General features: G+C 36.7%; 1 protein-coding gene and 2 pseudogenes across 2 annotated transcripts; 1 reads left to right on the top strand and 2 right to left on the bottom strand.

Moving 5' to 3' along the window:
• Window positions 1-1031: 1031 nt before the first annotated feature.
• On the top strand, window positions 1032-8605 carry LOC142540062 (RAF-like serine/threonine-protein kinase 20). 2 transcript variants are annotated; one of them, XM_075645937.1, is made up of 10 exons: window positions 1032-1279; window positions 1718-4162; window positions 4241-4440; window positions 4536-4607; window positions 4737-4889; window positions 4988-5151; window positions 5432-5579; window positions 7712-7834; window positions 8119-8206; window positions 8291-8605. In XM_075645937.1, the coding sequence occupies exons 2-10, from the start codon at window positions 2044-2046 to the stop codon at window positions 8497-8499; spliced, it is 3276 nt and encodes a 1091-aa protein (XP_075502052.1). In that variant the 5' UTR covers window positions 1032-1279; window positions 1718-2043; the 3' UTR covers window positions 8500-8605. The 2 variants fall into 2 exon arrangements, with proteins under 2 accessions (XP_075502052.1, XP_075502050.1); XM_075645935.1 differs by having other exon boundaries at window positions 1032-4162.
• A 335-nt stretch (window positions 8606-8940) lies between these two features.
• Window positions 8941-10515, bottom strand: LOC142540063 (peptidyl-prolyl cis-trans isomerase CYP28, chloroplastic-like; annotated as a pseudogene).
• A 7571-nt stretch (window positions 10516-18086) lies between these two features.
• Window positions 18087-20704, bottom strand: LOC142538381 (uncharacterized; annotated as a pseudogene).
• Between the last annotated feature and the right edge of the window lie 327 nt (window positions 20705-21031).

Raw genomic sequence — 21031 nt, 5'->3', positions numbered from 1 at the left:
CTCATACACATTCACACATGCGTCCAAAATTCAGTATAAATATTTTCAGCTAATTAATTTGGAGGAAAATGTGATTATGTATGCCATATGCCAACACATTGTTTTCAGGTGTGACAAGTGACCCGTCAACACTAACTTTTTAGTCTTTGCATTTATTACTAATCATTTATATTTCTCAATTTTTTAATTTTTTTAAAAAAAAATCAATTACATATATTAACATTATTGGATGTTAAATTTTAGCCATACAATATATTTTTGTCTTGATTTTATTTTTTCCCATAATGTCTAACTAATATCATAAAAAACAGTGTTTGTTATATACTTAAAAAATATATTATATCATAGAGTGAGTTGATGAACTAGATGAATACGATGAATCAACGTTTAAATAAATTTGCATAATACGATTTATCTAATTGATGTGTTTTCTCAAGCGTACATCTACTTAGTATAAATTCGAGGGATAACGACTTTGGATGAATGTAATTGGTTGTAATTGGTTACTCGATGGTCCATTAGTTAATTACAACTAGTTACTCTGTACATCCGATGTGTGTGTACAATCTTTTTTTATCATTATCGATGGACTAAAGTGAAATTTGAAAAATTATGGAGAAATTAAGTCGATATTTGAATTGTTGAAATAAAAAAATAAAATAAAAGTATGTGTTGAAATAAAAAAAAACAAAAAACAAAAGTGTAATGTTAAGATCATATAAGGGTAAAAATTGAAAAAAAAATTGGTATCCCCTGAGTAGTTAGTATCATGTCCTCATCATTAATATAATAGAATAGATATATTGAACGACCATAAATGCAAATCCTGCTCGATACCAAATTCTTCTAGCGAAATAGATTTGTACATGCACCTCTCCACGTGGCCCTAACTCCTCCCACTCTCACACGCACACACTATTTTTAAAAAAATTAATAATAAAAAATTTAAACTTAATACCTAAGAAAATAAATAATAATAATAATAATATTGTTTTTTTCTGAAATAAAAAAATATTTATTTCTCCTGCTCACCAAGATCTAGACATTGAGCGGCACCTCCCCGAGGTTCTCTTCCAGCTATCCTCATTCAGAAATCAGAAGACTATTTTCAGGGAAATACAACTGTATACTATCTACACACACACACACTTGATTATATACAGGGAAACTGGTTGGTGTTAAGCTCACCGAATCCAGGGCTGCATCTTCCTCCCTTAGGCGTTCCCTTGGAAAACGGTGCTTTGGTGTTTTCTCCATGTTTTGAATCCATATTTTCTTGGTGGGTATTTTTTGTATTGATTTTGTGTCGAGTCTATTTGTGTTGGTTTGTGGTTTTTTTTTCTTCTCTTTGTTTCTGCTTAATGGGTGTAATATAGACTCTCGGACTGAATACGAGTACGAAAGAGACCAAGTTTCATATCGCTTTTGTAGATTTTGTACAAGATTCAATTTTTTTAACGGGATTGCTAGGAAATTCTAAAGTACATAGATTAAATTATGGCCTTCGATCAGAACTCAATACCCAAATCTTTACGCCCGCTAAATATAGTAAGAACTGTGGCTGAGGACCCGCGAATTGCGCTGGCTGTGACTTCATCGGGGAAGCCCATGGAAGGGTTTTACGCAAACCCATGTACCGATTTAGGGGGTAGCCCCGGATCCAATCCTGCTGTTTATTATCCTGCAACAGTTCATGATGCTCAGTTTATAAATCTAGGTTTGAACAATGCTGTTCCTGGAGTAGGCAGGTGGGTCCAGAATGTCGTACCTCCGCCATATCAAACAGGTGTTGTGGGTCCCACAGTTAATTCAACAACAGGGTACACTTGTGCCCCTTCTGTGGGGACACGGGGCGTGGGCTCTGATCATGCTAGTGATGAGGGTGGTGATGATTCTGTCTCAGGGAGGAAGGTTAAGTTTTTATGCAGTTTCGGTGGGAAAATATTGCCTCGACCAAGTGACGGGACATTGAGATATGTTGGTGGACAAACTAGGATCATCAGTATTAGGAGAGGTGCAAGTTTCGGTGAATTTGTTCAGAAAATGATAGATATTTGTGGGCAGAGTGTGGTGATTAAGTACCAGTTACCGGATGAGGAACTCGATGCCCTAGTGTCTGTTTCGGGCCCTGATGATCTTGAGAACATGATGGATGAATATGAGAAGTTGATTGAGAGATCTTCAGATGGGTCTTCTAAGTTGAGAATCTTTTTGTTTTCACCTTCCGAGATTGAGAGTCCTGTCCCCATACATATTGGGGATTTTCAGGATAGTGGACAGAAATATGTCGAGGCAGTGAATGGGATTATGGATCGACTTAGTGTTGCAGGTCAAATTGCTAGGAAGGAGAGCATTGAGAGTGCTGATTCTGCTCAGAATTCAGATTTGAGTGTTACTGAGGGTGCTGAGAGCTCTAGCCCCGCTCAGGGAGAGGCTCATGGTCTGCCATTCAACTGTGGATTTTCGCCCATGGGAAATCCTCGTGTGCCGCTAGAGACAAGTTCAAGAATGATCTATGCAGATCCTAATCCTGCACCACATATTGATCCTTCTGTAGGTCCATCTCCTGAACAAGAAGTAGACAGACATGTCCCTCTTACCGTCCCCCATTCAGTACAGGGAATGGCTTTTCCAGCAGCTCCTTACATGCAGACTTATCTTGATTCTCATCGGGAAACTTTAAACCCTGCTAGCCATGTGCAACTTCCTTCTCAAATGGGATTCCCTTCACAGATCTTGCAAGCAGTGTCTCCTGTATACACCCAACAGTCCATCCCTACTGTAGCTCTACCTCAACAGTTTCCACCTTCTATACATATGACAACGAATCCTTCCATCATGAATCCTAGTGCTGTTCCTTCCCTGATTCAGCCTCGACAAGTTCGTGTGGAGCATTATCCTTCAGAACATGCGGTGTCTCGTAGGGTTGTCCAACTTCCACCTGAACAAGGGCATAGCACGCATCATGCTCAGGCTCCGTCAGTATACAATTGGCATCAAATTCTACATCCTGAGCAAATAACCTTTTCAGAGGGTGGCCTATCTCCGCAACCAGTTTTAGTTTCTGACGTAATTCCTAGATTTGAAGACTGTTATATGTGTCAAAAAGCTTTGCCTCATGCTCATTCAGATACCATAGCTCAGGAGCAAAAAGAATTTCCGCTAAGCACCTTGACTGACTCAAGATCAGTATATCGTAGTCTGTACTTGGATGACCGTGGACACACAATAAATAGGCCTGCTGTAACTGGAGCCCTTTCAGAAGGGTTCACGGAACAATTATCTGCTGGGGCACTGCCAAAAGTTGCAGGTAAGGAGGATCGTGAAAGTGGATACATTCAGACAGAGGGAAGTGGGGTTTCACGGAAGTTTGAGGAGCAGAATATGGATGAGAAAACTATTCATCAGAAGCCAGAAAATCCTGAACATTCTAAGGTGAAATTTCCCCTTGGCATGATGGCGACTAGTGCAGTTCAATCTCCATTCGGTATGCTTGTAACTAATACTCCTCAACCAATGCAAGCTAATACTGTCCAGCCTCAACGCCAGGGTATACAGGGATCGACAATTAGCATGCCTTTAAATAATGATTTTGTTCCCGTTGGATGCATGCCATTGCAGACTTCAGATGTCTTTGGTGTATCCCAATTTGCAAGTAAACTTGCAGGTGGAAATCCTAGAGATGATTCTCCTTCGGCATTTGACCATCTTAGACAAATCGATGGGAGATTGGAAAATCTCCATATACGCCCTTCCGAAATTATAGTTGAAAATGAGATGGTCAAATCTGTTGCTGAGTCTAGAGAGAAAGACATACTAGAGGCACAACAGAGGGTCAGCACTTCATGGCTGCCATCAAGAATGTCTGGTGATAAGGAAACTTTTACAGTCGAGGGAAATAGCACATCATCAATGTATCCATCTTCTAGGGTTGGAGAAATCCCAGACAACTCAGCATCATTATTTAGTAACCAGGATCCCTGGAACTTACGGCTTGATTCTCATTTCCCTCCTCCCAGGCCCAATAAACTTATTAGGGAGAATGCAGGGCCTGGTAATTACTTGAATCCAGTGATAGAGACTCCAGTGGACAATGCAGCTGACCCACCCAGAGGAAATTTGAATCAAGATTTTAATCTAAATCATATATCGTCCAACAAAGGTGACAAATTATTCTCCTGTTACATTTTGGTTTATTTGGGTCCCTTGTGTTATTACTCATGAGCTTATCTTATTTCAGTTAAAGTTGATTCAGATGAATTGATAAAACAAGAACTTCAAGCTGTTGCTGAGGGTGTAGTTGCTTCTGTTCTTCACTCATCTGTCCCTTCAAATTCGGAACTATCACCAAATTCTTGGAGCGATTCTTCACCTATGACCCAGCAAAATGGTGAAATTCAACCACCAACTGTAGAAATGCAGCCCAGGGATAAATTTGAGGTTAGTGGTTGCCTCTTCTCTTTCTTGTATGAGCACCTGAATGTGTGAATTATGTGCTTACTGGAATTATACGTTCCAACAATTTTATCATTCAGGAAATCAAGGCCAAATTGCCAGAAAAGATAAACTTAGGGTTCCCTGCATCTGATGGCATGGGTCGCTTGCAGGTATCCTTCCACTTTAAAATGATTTTCTTTGTGATTCTTAAATAGTGTAGGGATGAAATCTTGCCATTTCATCCTCTGTTGTCTATCTGACCTTTTCATTTTTTTCCTCCTTTCTTTTCTTTATGCCAGATTATTAAAAATAGTGACCTGGAAGAGCTAAGAGAATTGGGCTCTGGTACCTTTGGTACCGTTTACCATGGAAAGTGGAGAGGTACGGATGTTGCAATCAAACGTATCAATGATAGATGTTTTGCTGGGAAGCCTTCAGAACAAGAACGCATGGTCAGTCATCACTGCGTTGATGATTTTAAACATCCAATCATTGCCCATTTTTCATATTTCATGCTTTGATTTATGGCGGTCTTTCGTAAAATAATCAGAGAGATGACTTCTGGAATGAGGCAATCAAGCTGGCTGATTTGCACCATCCGAACGTGGTAGCTTTTTATGGGGTCGTGCTTGATTGTCCTGGTGGTACAGTTGCAACTGTTACTGAATACATGGTGAATGGTTCATTGAGGAATGCCTTGCAGAAGAGCGAGAGGTAATAATTCATCAAATTACATTGTAGTACTTAATTACTAGATTAGGACCTGCATTATGTATTCTTTCTTTTCCCATTGACTGCCTGGACTTGGTATCCATGTATTTTCTGAATCTTCTGTAGTTTTTTTATCCAAGTTATTACTCTCTCAAATCTTGATGCTGAGGTGTATGCACGTATTTTGTTATCTGCAATAACACTCACACGCGCATGCCAAAATGACCCTACTTTGGGTGTGCTACCTGACAATAAACTAAGACATAACCCTTCTTGTATTCAGAATTCTTGATAAACGCAAGCGTCTTTTGATTTCCATGGATGTGGCCTTTGGGATGGAATACTTGCATGCAAAGAATATCGTACATTTTGACTTGAAAAGTGACAATTTATTGGTTAATCTTCGGGATCCACATCGCCCAATATGCAAGGTATGTCCGAAATTTGTGTCCATCTTACCTATTTAGTTGCTTACACGTGTTTAAAAGGTTCTTATTCGTTCCCATCTCAATTTTAACCGTGTGATCTCTATCTCATAAATATTAATTTGTTGAAAAACTTGATGGTTTGGTGTTGTGTGTGCTAATTAGTATGTATGCATTCGTGTGCATGTGAAACTTAATTGGAGCTTTATACACGCATGCAAGGCTTCCATTAGCTTGTTATGATGTTTGGCCAAATGCTTGAGCACTTGTACAGTGAAATCAAATGGGAACTTAGTAGATAGCTACAAGTTCTGATTGAATATTGGATTATGGAAGCTGTGTCATTGGGGAATCTGGTTCTGTTGATATGCTTTCAAATTTAGTTCTGGATCGATGGCCACTTAACAAACGATGATGATGTTTATAATTCTTATTTTTATATTGACCATTGTGGCATTGGCTTCCAAAAAGTTTATCAGAATGATAGCTGTGATACAGTAGCCTTTCTATTAGCTTAGCGAGCCCCCAAATCAATCTGGATTGCATTGAACATAATTTCTGACCAGAAGGGGGTAGACCTAGGAGAAGTTGATTCTTCCCATGAGTGGAATCAGTAAGACGGAGTAGAAATCTTGTGGTGCACCAATGAAAACCACGTGACCATGTGTGAAACATGAAGTTTCATTCTGGAAAATTTTGTTATTGTGTGATTGTAGTTTAAAGCTCACTAGTTAAGCTACTTTGCTTGTTTAAACATCACTACTTGACAGTGGTTTTAGTTTAGTTGTATTTTACTTTTTATGTCAATAGGCTCAAGAATCTTAATTGTACGTGAATGTAATAATGTAATGGTAGGGGGAGAGGAAATTTGGGAAGGAGAGTAGAGGGAGACTGGAAGTAGAAGAGAGAAAATATCAATTATATTGTTAGTCAAAATCTGTTTAATGTGATCAAGTAGACAATTTATGGGCCTATTATATTAATTAATAATAAAAAAGAAAGTAGACAAATGACTGCTAATAAATGGCATTAAACAAAACATTTCACGTAATCACAGTCAATCAATTTTAAAACTTCCCCATCTGTTTATGTGCATGCCTAAGATGGGTTTATACGGTGCCGGATCTGAGATTTTTGAGGCCAGAGTCTAGCACAAAAAAATGGTGCCCTTATTCATATATTTTTTCATCGACAAATATGATAGTCTAAATATATAAATTCTAGAAATAAAAGATAGACAAAATATGTTAATCAAATCAATATGTCATAAGCAAAATATCAAGACTATCCAAACAAAATATGAAATTCATGTTTTGAACATGCACAATCATCTGACTAATATTGCTCGCCTCGCAGTATTGGAAGAGAAAATATTGATTAAGTTAATCAATTCTCGACCAATTTTTTCTTGATCAATAACATAGCCAAACCATTTAGTATTTCTTGTAATATTGTCGATAATAGATGAGTTTCGAGCAACTTCACCTTGAAAAAAATACTTTCAGTAGATGCAAATTTTGATGGATTACGAAAATTATGTAGCCAAGTGTTAGACAGAGGAATCGAGCGATAACGAGTGTGATCGTCATAGATGCTGATTGTTTATAAGCGAGATTAAAAAATATAATAGATGGTGGGACTTCAAGTTTTCATCCGGGGTCACTGTCCATTAATAATTATTTATGTGATGAGCTCATGTGTTAACTATATTATGCTAGTAATTTTTTTTAATCCGAGGCACTTGCCTCAAATTTTATACTACATGTTCGGATCTGAGTTTATAGTGTCCTTAGTTTGCTCTGCAGCACATAATTTGATAAATATAAATGGAAGTGGGAGCTGTACTAATTTATTGATTATATCTAAAAAAGAATATGAGTTGCGAGAAGCTGGTTCAAAAGTAGTCCAAGTACATCATTCTGTACCCTGAAATTACCTTGATATAATTTCTTTTATGTATCAGCTGACAGCTTGCAAATCTAAGTTCAGCTTCTCCAAGCTAGATTTTTGCATTCAAATTTGTTCTCAAACCTCTTTTAATATTCGTCCTCCATGCACCCTTCATGGTTAGACGAAAATTATGATTGAATCCCATCACGTTGTCTGTTTTAGTCTTCATTTGTCTTGATCACTTGTAGGTTGGTGACCTGGGGCTGTCCAAGGTGAAATGTCAGACGCTAATTTCAGGTGGCGTGAGGGGAACACTTCCCTGGATGGCACCAGAACTTCTTAATGGCAGCAGCAGCCTTGTTTCCGAGAAGGTTTTTCTTTAATTCTTTTTAACTTCGAAGATCACTTTGCACTGTACTCACATCCAACTTGGAACCAAATCCGTAATTTGATTCAACGGCTGAGAGATGTTTCCGTATAAAATGTTAAAGAGTATGATAACGGGAAAAAAAAGGGGAAAAGGGCATTGCAAAAACGTCATTTCTAGATAATTAAATGTAAATATCATTATATTTTCAGTTGATAGGTCCTAAATCTGCTTCGATCATCGATATTTCTTTAAGTTGGATTTTTATTCTTAGGGCCTCATTTGCAGGTTGATGTGTTTTCATTTGGAATTGTGATGTGGGAACTTCTGACCAGAGAAGAACCATACGCAGATTTGCACTATGGAGCAATCATCGGTACAACATTCGTACGTTAATTCTAATACCACTCTCTTTGTAAGGAACAAATTCTGTTTCTTATATTCCTTCTTGATATAATAGGCGGTATTGTGAGCAACACATTGCGTCCCCCTGTCCCTGAACCATGTGATCCTGATTGGAGAGATCTAATGGAGAGGTGCTGGTCATCTGAACCATCGGAGAGGCCAAATTTCACTGAGATTGCTAATGAGTTAAGGGCCATTGCGGCTAAGCTCCCTCCTAAAGGACAACAGCAAGTTTTGTCTCCAAATTCTCAAGTCAAAAGCTGATACTAGGACGTATTGTCTGAATTGTATTGCGGAAACTTGATATGTAAGATGAATGCACAAGTTTAGCTCCAAATACTGAGAAAAAAAAGGAAGTTATAGATTCATATACTGATATTTGTATCTAAAAAATTTTCAACCAACCTAAAAGAAGGCTGTGATTTTTCAGTTCAACCACCTCACTTAATAACCCGGTCGAAGGATTCCGGACACAACCAAATTGAATTAACATCACTGGTATTTTATATTTTTTAGCCAATTTAAGTTTGAAATCTTGTCTGGGTTCTTGGTTTAAATTCGATTTTGTTTTGTTGTGTTAGACTTCTACATTAAGCTACTCTGAAGTAACACAATTATTTAAGGCAGCGGCTATGGTAGCACGTTTTTTCATTACATGAAACAATTATAATGGGCCAAAACAACAAATTTGTCAGTATCAAAAGTTTTATCAATTATGGAACCCAGAAAGAGAATAACCGCAGTTGAATGTTACAACAATATGGGGAGGGGCTAGTAAAAGATTCATTTTTTTTTGGAAGTTGTAAGCCTTGTGCTTGAGAGGAACATTTACAAAATTGCTACATAGAAGCATGAAAAACTCAGGGTAGAGTTGGGGACAGGATAGGTTTTACAACTAAAAGTTCACCAGAGTCACTGATATACAATGTCTTAAGAGGTCTGTTCCAGATTGCACGAGCGGTTTTAGCTCTTTCGTCCCCTAGGAACTCCGCACATTCGTTGTATTGGCGGATTCTTTCAGATGGTTTATATGTCGGAATGGAAGCCACAGCTGTGACCACATCAAGCCCTGTAAATTACAGCCTTAAGAGCAACATATAAACAGAGTCCAAATAGAAGTTTTGCGCTGTGTTTCAACGTTATCAGCGAACTCCTTACATGCATCATGAGAGGCCCATCAACACACTGACTACCAAGTATTCTAGGAAGATTTGAAATAGGCGATTGTATGCGCATCTCAATTGGAACTATTCGGAAGCCGAAAATGTGGAGCAAGAAACATCATTGCAAGAAACATCATTTACTCATCCTCAAGTTCCAAAAGGACTTGAAATCAATCAGGACCAGAAGAATTCATGATTTTAGGGGCATGAAAAACAACAAGTATACCAAGAAAAGTGGCGAAATTCGTATTTATATAGAAATTTTAAGCCTACCACCACCTAAATTCCTGCTAACTTTGCCTTGCCAAGAATTTAGTTCACTGGTTCAAAAATATAAAAATGAAACTTTTAGACCTGGATTCAAAATTCGCTAAAAAGTTTGAAGAACCAGAAAATTAGCTAAATAACAAAAAATAAGAAGAAATAAAACTGAACCCACCTTCAAGAACTGATCCAAAAACAATGTTGTTTCTATCAAGCCGAGGACACGGCCCAGGACCAGTAGTAATCAAGAATTCCACATTATGATAATTGGTATTCAGCTTCAAATCATCGTCATCATCATTCTCCGACAAGCACAATGAAACCACACCAGGCCGCGAGTGCTCCAACAAAAAAACCTTGGAATCAACACTCTCGGTATTTCCCCCTTATCCTTCATCCCCTGCCGACCCGCCGCGAAGAATTCTCCGGGAAATATCTTGTGAATCAAAGTGCCCTTGTAACTGGAGCCGGAGGAGCCGGTGCACATGGCTTTGAAATTGGAGACAGTGATTGGGAGGAGATTGCCGTAGAGTCCGAGGACGAGGCGGCCGACGAGCTCCGAATCGGTACAGAGGGATAGGTCGTACTCGCCTAGCGTACGGTTCTGGAAGTAAGACGGGCAGAGGCTGAGCTCCAGGAAGACCCTGTCGGTGATCGTGTCAGGGGTGGCGGCGGAGGAGGACAGTGGGGTGGAGAATGGGAGAGTGGTGGAGAGGTAGAGAAGAGAGCGGCGACTGAGCGGAAGCTTTTGGTGCTGACGGAGGGGCGGGAGCGAGGTCGGAGTGGCAGGCCAGTAGGCGCAGCGCATGGCTTCAGCATCATACGGTGCTACACTGGTGGAATGATAATTTTACGGATAATATGTTTTTGGATATGAAATAAAATCCACGAACATGTCACGTGGATAAAATTATTACATATATTTCCGGAGGAAAATCTAATTTCCATAATAATTGGAAACTTTGCAGTATGTATATTTATTTTCAAAATTATATCTTTTATGTTTTAAAAATTTTAAAAAAAATTTATAACAAAAAAATATAAGACAAGTTTGATCTTTTTTAATTAAGTTTTCTTCTGATATCAGAGTCGATGGAACACCTATGTTGTGCATGCATAGAGCGAGTGTAAAGGTTTGAATAAATTTCAGGGGTCGAGCCAAGATTTTAGTGCTATATTTAAAATTCATCAATATGGGATAAATCTGTAGCCTTGGGAGTGGTGTAAATACATACAGCTTTGATATAATTCAAAAGTGTAGGTAGTAGCTACGTTTATTCCTTCTACAATACCAACCATTGTTCAATTCTCCCTATATTGAATGTGATGCTCTCCTCTTTATTTTTTAGGAGAAGGGAAAATTTTGGAGCTTCTACTGACAAAGTGCATTTGCTGCACCATGGTTTCTTCATGATCGTAACACTCTTGTGATGAGAACAAGCTCTGGAATTTGCATCTTTTGATTTGTGCAATGCACAGCTGCAGTTTCTGTGATACGGCCTTCGCTCTTTCTCCATTTGGTGAACTGATACGCCTCCATGGAAGCATTGAAGCATTATATCATCTGCAATGGTGTTCATTTCTCCCTCACTTTTTATCTGTCAGATGAGATGAGAAGATGGGTGAAAGATATGAACTTTCCTGAAAGTTATGCACCCATCTCGCATATATTTATGGAATTCAAGAGGGCACAAGTCAATTCGTCTCCGCTTTAAAACTTCCAGATTTAGAATCAAAGGATATTTGTTGGTATGCATAACGCCGAAATGGTAGCTCGGCTTGGACAAATGATTTGACCGTTTGAGCCTTGAATAGACGGATCCAACTAGGCAGGGGAATGATAATCTTTCGAAAAATCCATTCAATTCCCGAATTCGATCCCGGCCTCGTCTTGTTTTCGATTTGCTTTGACTTCAGTCTGCCTTGCAACAGCACAAAAACAACGAGGCTTTCGGTTTTCTGTTAAGAACCTCGTGAACTTGTTTTTTGTTCCCTCTGTTGTTTAGAACCATTTTATGAATTTAATCTTGAACGATTTCTTTCTTCTCGTGGAGAGAAAAATATACACTGATTATTTGCATTATTATTATTACTATTTAGAATGATTATTTTGCTATTCTTGTGGGTGGAAAAAAACAATGCAACCTGACAAAGGGGGTCTTCACTTGATTCTTGACGCTTTGCAAAATGGAGGAAAACATAATTTATTTACTGAGGGAGTTCTCTGTCTTGAACTTTTGGATGTTACAACAGAAGGGTTTTCTAGCTTGAGCTTTTAGTTTGTCCGAAATTACAGTTATTATTATTAGTAATTTAATTCTTGGAAACTAGACTCTTTCTTGAGATAAATGCCCTGATATTATTGCGGTTGTTGAGATGTAGCACAAAAATAGTATATGACAGCACTACAGTCTAACAAATTAATTTTAATTTGGCTATGTGCGGTCTCACATGTCAAAAATCAATTTTGAATCCTTGAATTTTACATGAACGTGCTATCTTTATGTTATCATAAACTCAACTTGTAATTGCATGCATCACTTGTGTGAAATCCCGACATTGTTGACAATATCCTATGAATTTTTTTTTTAGATATTTAACTTCTCATAATTTCAAATCTCGAGTATACACACTTTTTTTCGATATTTGTACCTCGTACACTTGCTATTGATCAAGTTTTGAACGAGGCTAAATTTCTAAAATGACATCAATTGCCAGTACATAGAAGCTATCGTCCTCTTTCACTTGACATATAATTCTTTCTAGACTTGAAAGCCTTGATCGAAGCACCATGACTTGTGGAAAAACAAAGGAATTACTTATCATATGCAAGTCAGGACAATTTCGACTTTAACTAATTTTATTTGACAAAGTGAGAAGTAAGGGTTTATATGTTCGATATTTGAAATCATAAATAATTATTAACTCTAATTTTTTCGTTTGAAGTTTTCAGTATTATCAATATTTTTGTTGGGACTGTAATTATTAGTTTCACCAAAGAGAACCACTTTGAATCAAGTGTTGGAATAAGACTAGTTTAAATATGAATATATTATATTCTCGAAATAATCAAAGGTTTTTTTTTTTTTTAATCACAATAATCAAAGGTATTATATTTCCATTCGTGTGTGTCAGAACTTGGCCTTTACCTCATTTGACTGATTATTCGCTTTTCTAAATATCACATAAATAATTGTAAATTATTTAATGCTGTTATTTTTTGATAAAAAAAATTAAGGAATTGTTTTAGTAACTATAAATTTTATATTAACAATTTTTCAAAACATTTCTTTTACTTCTTGCATTTATTATAATACAAGAGAATATAGTATTTATAGAATATAGAGATATGATTAAAATTACTAAATTAAATAAATTTTATTTTAGTTACGACTATAATAATATCTCTGTTTTTGAAATATATGTTTGTACACAGAAAATATGGATATTATTCGTAAAGAAAAAGTAAAACACTGATTACAATTTAAGATACTTGAACTTGGAAAAATAATTATAATATCCGTAACCAAATAATTCTTATAATATTTTATTATAATTTAATTACAATAAGTTAGTTTAGTTAAAAAATATATTGATAGCAGAAAAGTGTTTTTTTTTTTAAATGGCGTGGGTTCTACATTTATTATATTAGTGTAGTTTATACAAATTTGATATCTTAAATTTTAACCAATGTTTTATTTTCTTATGAATAAAATCAATGTGTATGTGTTTACACATATATTAAAAAAACATAATAGTATTATAGTTTGTAAATAAATAAAATTTATTTAAGGAATTAATTTATAATTTAATGATTTTAATCATATCTCTATATTCCATAAATATTATATTATCTTGGATTATAATAAAGGCAAGAAGTGAAAGAAATGTTAGAGGTTAATTTGTGTAATAATTAATATAAAATATATTGCTACTAAATTTAAATATGCAAGGACAAAGTGTAGAACAATAAGTAAGAGAAGATTGCACTTGCGCACAAAGGGTCGACAAGGAGGAAGATGGTAGCTGTTAAAAGACATTGATAGTAATCTCCGAAACTATTTCTTAATATATATTTTAATCTATGATTTTTGCTAATGCTTTCAAATTTGGCAACAGGATGTAAATTTGATTGGTTGTTTAAAACATGTTTTGAGTTGTAATAATGGAAAAATTGAAGACATGCACAAATTCAGATGCATGCACCCGTAGTGCCGAAGAAGAGAACCAGATTTCCATTCACAGACATAGTAAAAGGAATCAGTACTCCTAGCATGGAGTTATCTTTCATTTTTTTTCTCCGGACAAGGGCCTACAAGAATCTATCTAAAAAATGGGGAAAAAAAAGAAAGAAAAAAAGGAAAGATTAAGCTAACCAGTTCTTAAGTTGCTCGCCAATGTAACTGAATCCTCACTTTTGCATTCCCTACCCCTAACTGATGAATTACAAATATGAGAATACTGAGAAGAAGAGATAGGGGAAGCTGATACAGAAACAACACAATCTTTCCCGATTTTTCTTTTGGGGAATGAAACGGTCCTCCGTCGTGAACAGGAATGTGAACATATGTCTTTCAAATTATGCAGTGCGCATGAACAATTGCGATGGTATGGCCTCCGCTCAATGTCCATGTCGCACACTGATAAGCTTCCGTCGAAGACACACCGAAACATTATGTTTGCTGATCCGGTGCCCATATGCTCTTCTCTCTTTACTCTCTACTTGGTGTCTAAAGAATTTGTAATAAAATTCATGTTTCTTGTCAAGGGTTTATATAGAGAAAAGGGTTTAACGAGTGATGATTATAACTATGATAGTGTAGGAATAACCTAGAGTTGAGTGTGTCCACTTTTGGTAAAGAGAATTTTAATTAGGGAATCACTTAATTAGTTCTGCGTGGCAAGTCCAACACTTTTTACGAGGGAAACTCCTTGATTCCTACTTGTGGGGCCGGAAGCGTAACGAAAGTCACCACGTTTTTGTTTGGACTTATGTTGCTCACAGGATGCTTGAGTTTCTATGGAACCAACCACTACAAGAAAAATAATTTTTCGCGGCACGTCGTCAACAGCGTGCATTAAAAACATGTTGCGAATACTACTTTTCACGGCGTGCACCCATATGTGCGTCGTTAATAGTGTTGCACTTGATACTATTAACGGCGTGCATTAAAAGCACGCTGCGGATAGTAACTTGATACTTTAACGGCGTGCATTAAAAGTACGCTGCGGATATTAATATTGACGGCGTGCATTAAAAGCACGCTGCGAATAGTAATATCCGCAGCATGCATTTATGTGTGCTGTTAATAAATTATATAAACGACAGCGCGCAATAAAGGCACGCCGTTAATAGTATTATTAATGGCGTTCAAATTTATGTGTGCTGTTAAAAGTAAATCATTTTTTTTTAAAAAAAAAATCGTGTTCAGACATTAACGGCGTACATTAATCGCACGCCGTCAATAGTATTATTCATGGCATGCATATTATTAGCACGCTGCGGAAAATAAGTTTGAATTAAACTAAAATCGTCGCTAATTTTAAAGTTGTGACGATTTTAAGACCACATTTAGCGACAGTTGAGAAGAAACCGTCGCCGATTAAGGCCACATTTAGCGACGGTTTAAAAGAAACCGTCGCCGATTTAAATCAGAGATGGTTAAAAATTAACCGTCGCTAATAGACATACATCGGCGACAGTTTAATAACAAATCGTCGCTAAAAAATCGAAAATTCTCTATTTATACCCGATCTCCGTTCCATTTTCCTCCACACCACTTTACAACACTTATATGATTTTAGTTTCGATTTAGATACCTGTTTTTGTTTCAATTTTTGGTTAATTTTTTAATTGTTAATTAAGATCATGAGTATTATTATTGTATTTGTATTGTATTTTTTTATAAAAATTTATTAAATTATAAAAGTAAATTTTTTTTTATATTTACGCAAATTTTAGCGACGATTTTGGAACTGTCGCGAAATTGTAAAGCTGTCGCTAAATTAGCGACGGTTGTGCGGTTCTTTACCGTCGTCGATTTGCGACGGTTTTGTCAAAAACCGTCGCTAATATTTTGTTGTTTTATGACTATTAACGACGTACACGTTTACGCTGCGGAAAGTTGTATTAACAGCGTACATATGCACACCGTTGATAATAGTATTAACAGCGTGCACGTGTACGCCGCGAATAATCTTGAACTTTTAACCGTTTTTAACTTTGCAGCGTGCAATGCGCGCTGCGGAAATCCCATATACTCGCTGCGGAAAGTCATTTTTGTTGTAGTGAAGGATCTTGTGCTTCACAATGTCTTCACTTGATTCTTGATGACATTAATTCCGAAAATTTTTACTTTGTCGATTTTACTTCCTACATACGTTTTATCAACTGATATGTTTAACTTGAGGTTTTCATTCAAATGGATTCCCTGCTGTAATATTTATTCGTTTGTCCTATGTTATCAACAGTGACGAAGCCAACAAGCGACCCTAAAACAAATGCTTGTTCCCATAATCATCGACTATATATAAAATGATATGAGACAATTTGAATTCTATTAAGAATAATTTTTTCAATAATAATAATATATTTTCATCAATCTCATGGTTTTTATTTCTAAGTTTTGCAGTGAATCGAGGATACATCTCTCGATTTTTGTTTTGTATAGATAATCGACTGAACATCTCACTTGAAGTTATAGTCAATCAGTAATTTTTTATTTTGCAATCATCTCATATAAACACACCGTGAGATCTATACCTTGATATGGCATAGATTCATTTATTTTCGGGCTTCGTGTTAGTTTTGTCTTTTCCCTTGTTTTGATCGCACATACGTTTCAAATTGTAGTTCACAAAGCTTCAGTATAACACAAAACTTGGGCCCTGATGTGACTAACTTGCCTTTCATTTTCACCTCTACTATGTACGTTCCAATGTGATGTCATCGCTGTTACTTGTAGCCACGTTTTCCTTTAATAAAGACTAATCAAGGCCAAAAACAGAAAAATATATATTGCTTAAACAGCATAAACAAGAAAACATTTACTTCCATATTGCCATAGATAACATATGGAAACAACATGGTTAAGCTCAAAACAGAAATTATTCTTCTAAGACGGAGTCCAAATGTAAACCTGGCCACCACTTGTATTCCCTGCAAGCATCCCAACGTTGCATGGTTGCGCATCAATACGACATGGAATAGCAGAAACTTGTTCACTCTCCAAGGTAGTGGCAATTTTTTCACTGGCAGCAATTTGTCTCTTCATATTACCAATGAAGACACGAGTCGTCCCAACCCCATACACCTCTGACTACAAATCATTAAAAGGAACTGAGAATGAGCGATGACTTGTTCATATTCAATCCACCAAGATTGCAACTTAAACAAATCAAATTCATGTTGACGATATATAAATCATTCAATAAAATTGAAAGTACTTGATATTAATACTATGCCTCACTTTTGTGACTGAAAGAAACATCTTATCTAAATGTGTCCTTGTAATTCGCACCACTAGATAAGCCAAACTTTGTTATCCATGCTGCACAAACGGATGAAAAGAGACAAATTTTCAAGAACTTGTTTAAACATAAATGATCAAGGCCACTAAATGAGCATGAAGAAGACTCCAGCAACTTGAAATTTTAAGAGGCGGAACATATTTGTCACGTCCCGGGACAGGGGTTGGTCGACACCGGCGTTGCTCTTAAATTTACATTCGAAAATAACAAGCATCAAAAGTACAAAATTCAGAAACCAGTCTTTTATTCATAATATTCATTGTCTGATACAACTCAAAGAGCAAATGTTTTACAGCGAAAATGTAAAACCATACATAACAGTATCTTAACAGATGCAGCGGAAATAACATAAACTAGAATCAGAACTGAGAACAATGATCTTCATCACCAGCCCCAAAATTGATTCTGCTCCTCTTCTTCTAAGATTTCTTCAGTATTCTTATCTGAGATGGGTTTAGTGGATGAGTGATATGGTTGTCACTCAGTAAGCGGGGGCGAGAATAACTCCCAGTTTTCGAAATCATTTTCATACTACAAAAACAGTAATATGAATAATATATAGAAGTTCTTATTTTCGTAACAGAAATCAATATTCAGTATTCCGAAATCAGTAATCAGTATTCAGTAATCAGTAATCAGAAATTTAAACAAGTAAGCACTGAGCACATTCGTGAATTTCATGGCTAAACTGATATCAGTCCCCTATATGTTCTCTCCTCTAAGGGCTGAGGCCAGTAATCAGTAATCAGTAATGTTCAGAATATATATTCATACCATTAGTTCACTAAATTTCAGTGCTTCAAAAATCAGATATCATAAATCGAACATACAGAAACTTTGCTTTAAAACATAAATCATCAAACTGGATTCAAGATATTTATACATAAGCCCACTTACAGTAGTTTGCTTAAAGAATTTCGATTGAAGTTTGGAAATCTGCTTGCCTCGCTACTGGATTTTACAGCTTCGAAAAATGCACTCTCTTAGCTCTAATTTCAAATGATAACTCAAGATTTTGGTAACCAAAATTTCAGATATTGAGGGTGCTATTTATAGGCCAAAATCTGACTGTTAGCCTTCCAATGAATGACCATAATCTGCCATTAACAGCCTTTATTCTGTGTTAAATGCTTCAATTACAAGTCATATGCTGAATTAGTAACTGTATGCTGGAATTCTGTCTGCTGCTGGAATTCTATCTGCTGGAAAAAATATCAGCTTCTGAAATATTAGCTGGTGCTGGAATTGTTAGACTTCTGTTGGAATTTTCCTTTGCTACTGAATATTGCTAGCTGCTGAAAAATGCTCGCTGCTGGAAATTCAGGTTCTCACAATATTTGCAGAATACATTCTTATTGACTACGCGTTTAACTACAAAATGACAACTATCATATAGTTAACCTTAATCTGTAAGAAAGATAACCCCGTTCAAACCTTGTAGTTGCCAGACACTTCCCAATTGGTGAAAAGTAAGCAGATTGTATGGCTCTTTCATGCTCAATAGTCTTCAGGGGCTTTGGTTCATCTACACTCAAAAGTTTCAAATCCCAAATGCAAGCAGTGCCATTTGTGAAGCTCATAACCATGATATTACTGTTTTCTGGGTTTAAGTCTATGGCGTTAATCCTATTTTCATGCGAATCACACAACGATATGGATTTTCCTGCTCTCAAATCCCATATCTTGATTCCTCCTCTGCCTTCACTAAAGTATAAGGACTTGTTGTAGTATGGATTCAGGGACATAGAGTATACAGACTAATTCACTGGCATAAACCATATCGAATACCTCTCTCTCAACATCCAATAACCTCACAAACCCATCACAGCAAGAAATGTAGAACTGCAAAAGTCAAAATAAGGAAAATTCAGGCTCCAATAACAGTAAACAAATCCAAACACATGGATATCGTATTGAGACGCAAGCAATACTGGCTGACCACTTCACAGCAACGTGTACTGTAAAGCAGGGAAAATTTATACCCTAAACTGCATGCTTTACAAGTACAAAATACATTTTTTTTGTTAATACAACCACAAGATAGTTCCCGTATCGAAATTGTATTACTTATTGAGGTTTATATACACAAAGAACAGTGCCTGAAAAAACCATTCTGATGATTGAGATTTCTTTTACCAATAATATTAACAAGTCTAATCCCAGCTTCTCAGCCCAACCACTGCATGAATGATTCTAAGTATCAAACAAGTATCTTACATTGAAATATTTAAAAGAAGTTAAGGATAAGAAATAATATTCTATAAAAACATTGACTCGTGGTTGCAACTCCATTGTACTCCTTTCTGGAGTCATTGTTAAAACTTAAAAGTGAATAAATAAATGAAAACATAGCAGACGTTTGTCTGGCCCCATACCAACCTTTCAAATTTAGCCAAAAAAAGAACATTAAAAGAACCAAATATATATGCTATCACATAAAAACGACTGTGAGACAAGCTCACCTTCGAGATGGAAATTGGATCTATCACAATAACAGAAATTGGTCCTGAATGTGGGTGATAAACATAAATTAACATAAATTCCGCCATCATCCTTTTCTTTTGCTTCAACATTCCAAAACCCGATATTGCCAAACTTGTTCCCTACCACAACCATTTGCATATCAAGAGTTGGGAAAAACCTCAAATTCAAAATTTTCCCGGGCACCACTCTTGCTATATTCTCTTCATACAATTTCAGGGCATCCACACGAACTTAACTGTACACCCTTTTCCGCGCCTTAAGTGACTCGGATGGTTTACTTCTCCCCAAATTTTCGATGGAATCACCGGGAAACACGTCACTCTCACGAAGGCATTTTTCAGAGAATCTTAAAATGATTCAAACAAGTGTCCTATATGAGGAATTATCACTAGTGCACGCATCTCTCATTGCAAGGGGCACTGGTTTGTGCAGTGAATTTGTGGATGTGTGGGTAGTGCTCAATTTCGGATTTTCTTCATCTGATTGTCGTCATAGTTATCATTTTTCAAGCCACCAACAGTAGATGGTCAGGCGGCACTCCACGTGTCCTTAGAGACCGGCATAGCACCACAGGTGGGTTCGATTTTTGGTTTCTTTGTCGGACTATTTTATAAGGTTTACACTGAGCTCTTTCATGGCACGTATTTAATAAATGATAGATTAGTAAATAAAATATAGGTACATTCAGAAGGCACAAAAATACCAAAGAAGCAATTTTTCGCCCACAAAGTAATAGCATGCGAGTGGCGCGCACAATCACAAAAACTATGAAGACAAAGAACGACGTATGCAGTTTCTGGAACAGAAAATCTACAGTCGTGAACTAGAAACGAATCAATACCAACAACAATGTTACCCATAAAAACACATCAAAAGGAACAAATCTGAAACTTTTGGCGTTTGGCGGCGGCGGCGGAGAGTTCGTTCACTCTAGAGTGAATCTTAAGCGCCTCCCACATCTCGCCGTTGCGCTTTATGTTTTCCAGCCGTCTCCGCTCGTATTCCGTCATCTTTTCGCGTTCAGCCATTTCGCTTCTTGCTTGTGCTGTAATCGGCGCATGAAATGAAATTGGCGGGAATAATGTCGGATTAGTGGCAAGTTTAGGAACAATTGTTCAAACGGTGGATGCGGTGAAAGATACAAATAATTATAGAACTGTCATTATGAAAATTGCAATATAATAATTATAGAATTGTCTTGGCCCGTAATCCAAACGAGCTCAACCCGTTTGGCCAAACTCCTAACAGTCTGCTATTTTATCAACCCAACCAGCTCAATTTTTATAGCAGCGTGGGCCGGTCCGACGGACCTGACCTAATTTGACAAGTCTATCAATCGGCAACTACAAGAAATA

Source organism: Primulina tabacum, chromosome 3 (assembly GCF_025594145.1).
Source record: "Primulina tabacum isolate GXHZ01 chromosome 3, ASM2559414v2, whole genome shotgun sequence".
NCBI lineage: Eukaryota > Viridiplantae > Streptophyta > Magnoliopsida > Lamiales > Gesneriaceae > Primulina > Primulina tabacum.
The sequence above is the reverse complement of the archived record's forward strand: the minus strand, read 5'-3'. Positions and strand labels throughout refer to the sequence as shown.

What these genes read in the sequence shown, in the direction of transcription:
- LOC142540062 (XM_075645935.1), top strand. Translation starts at nt 1,498, where the DNA reads ATGGCCTTCGATCAGAACTCAATACCCAAATCTTTACGCCCGCTAAAT. An exon ending in TCATATATCGTCCAACAAAG is followed by an intron (nt 4,163 to 4,240) that starts GTGACAAATTAT and finishes ATCTTATTTCAG; the next exon opens with TTAAAGTTGATTCAGATGAA. An exon ending in ATGGCATGGGTCGCTTGCAG is followed by an intron (nt 4,608 to 4,736) that starts GTATCCTTCCAC and finishes TCTTTATGCCAG; the next exon opens with ATTATTAAAAATAGTGACCT.